Source organism: Sus scrofa, chromosome 1, assembly GCF_000003025.6.
Source record: "Sus scrofa isolate TJ Tabasco breed Duroc chromosome 1, Sscrofa11.1, whole genome shotgun sequence".
NCBI lineage: Eukaryota > Metazoa > Chordata > Mammalia > Artiodactyla > Suidae > Sus > Sus scrofa.
The window spans coordinates 93,111,218-93,113,244 of NC_010443.5; the positions used below are offsets into that span (position 1 = coordinate 93,111,218).

Below are 2,027 nucleotides of genomic sequence, written 5' to 3' on the forward strand. Positions count from 1 at the left end.
CTGCGAACTACACCACAGCTCATGGTAATGCCAGATCCCCAGTCCACTGAGTGAGGCCCTGGATTGAACCACCATCCTCCTGGATACTAGTCAGATTCGTTTCCACTGAGCCACAATAGGACCCCCAATCAACTATATTTTAATAAAAAAAATAAAAAATATTTCTTAGGATCTCAATATTTTCCGTTGTGTTTAATGAGTCTTCCATTAAAAAGATATTTGAATTTCATAAAAAATATGGCAAATTAAATTACATTGGATGTCTTGCAGGTGATTCAATTCCAAACTTTAAATTGTGTAGAGCAGATTAAGGAATTATACAGGCTCTTATGAATATCAAACTTTTTCTGAGATTTGTAAATAAAACTATGAGCTCTATGCATTTGTGTGATATAAAATCTGAACTTTTCCTAAACTTCACACTGGTCTATTTATCTGCTAAAAAAATGCTAATCTTATTTATTCTTATGCGTGTTTTAGGAGAGTCAAAACTGGACTGGGATGATATAATGAAAAATAACTACTAAAATGTTTCTCCAGCGCCAATATTATGGGGTCCATGGGTGAGGAAAACTGCACCTCTGTCACAGAGTTCATTCTCCTGGGATTCTCAGATGTCCCTGAGTTGAGAGTCTTCCTCGTCCTGGGGTTTCTTGTTATCTACGGAGTCACCGTCTTGGGTAACCTAGGCATGGTTGGGCTGATTCAGGTCAGCCCTCGACTCCACACCCCCATGTATTTTTTCCTCAGCCACTTGTCCTTTGTGGATTTCTCTTACTCGATGATCATTGTGCTCAAGATACTGGCTAACATCATAAATGAAGACAAAGCCATTTTCTTCCTGGGGTGTGTTGTGCAATTCTACTTGTTTTGCATATGTGGAGTAACTGAGGTCATCCTACTGGCTGTGATGGCCTATGACCGCTTTGTGGCCATCTGTAACCCACTCTTGTACAAGGTCACCATGTCCCGAAATGTCTGTGTGGAGCTAGTGTCTTGTTGCTACCTGTGTAGGACTGTGTGTTCTCTGATTCACCTGTGTTTAGCTCTGAAGATCCCATCCTACAGATCGAATGTGATCAACCACTTCTTTTGTGATCTGCCTCCTCTCTTATCTCTTGCTTGCTCTGATGTCACTATGAATCAATTGCTACTGTACATTGTGGCCACGTTCAATGAGATCCTGTCCAGTGTGATCATCCTCACCTCCTACTTGTTCATTCTCATCACCATCCTGAGGATGCGCTCTTTGGAAGGAAGATCCAAAGCCCTCTCCACCTGTGCCTCCCACCTCACAACCATAGCTGTCTTACAGGAAACAATCCTTTTCATGTATTGCTGACCCAATTCTGGAAACTACAGTATGGCCACTGACAAAGTGGCCACGGTGTTCTACACTGTGGTGATTCCCATGTTGAACCCCCTGATCTATAGTCTGAGGAACAAGGATGTGAAAGAAGCTCTCAGAAAAGTGGTGAAGTCAAAAAGATTTTCCCAGAGAACAATATCGTAGTGGGACTCAGGGTTCCAAAGTGAGGGTGGATGGAATTGTGTAATGACAGGCTGCAGTGCTGGGGGTGGGGAACAGTCAAGAAGCGAGGAGCATTAGTGATGTTTTCTCATTCACTGCTCTTTGTGCCTTGTCAGTTTACATGCTTAGGACTGAGCATATTTCAATATTTGAAGCCGATTTTTTTCCTTTATTTAAACTAAAATGTGTTAAATGGGTCTGGGGAATGGATGTTAAGATTTGCTGTAAAGCGTTCATAGGTTTAATGAGGCACTCACATTTTATTTCAGTATCCATTATGGAAACGTAAGTTTATTTCCAAATTGGATACTTGTTATTTTACAAAGGAAGACTCACCTTGGCCATTTAAGCACAGAACGAGATTCCCACAAGTGTATATATTCTGTTTGTTTTTTATTTCTTACTTCCTTTATTATTTTTTTTGTTGCCATTGCTGGGTCAAGTATTTTTGAGACTTTATATATCATCACATCTGAAAAATTGAGACATTAATAAT

The 2,027-nt window shown here is 40.3% G+C and overlaps 1 protein-coding gene across 1 annotated transcript; it reads left to right on the plus strand.

Annotated features, from left to right (window-relative positions):
- LOC110259469 (olfactory receptor 5L1-like) lies at positions 560-1,513 on the plus strand. The gene is given in 1 exon segment (XM_021084733.1): positions 560-1,513. A coding segment is annotated over 1 exon segment (954 nt).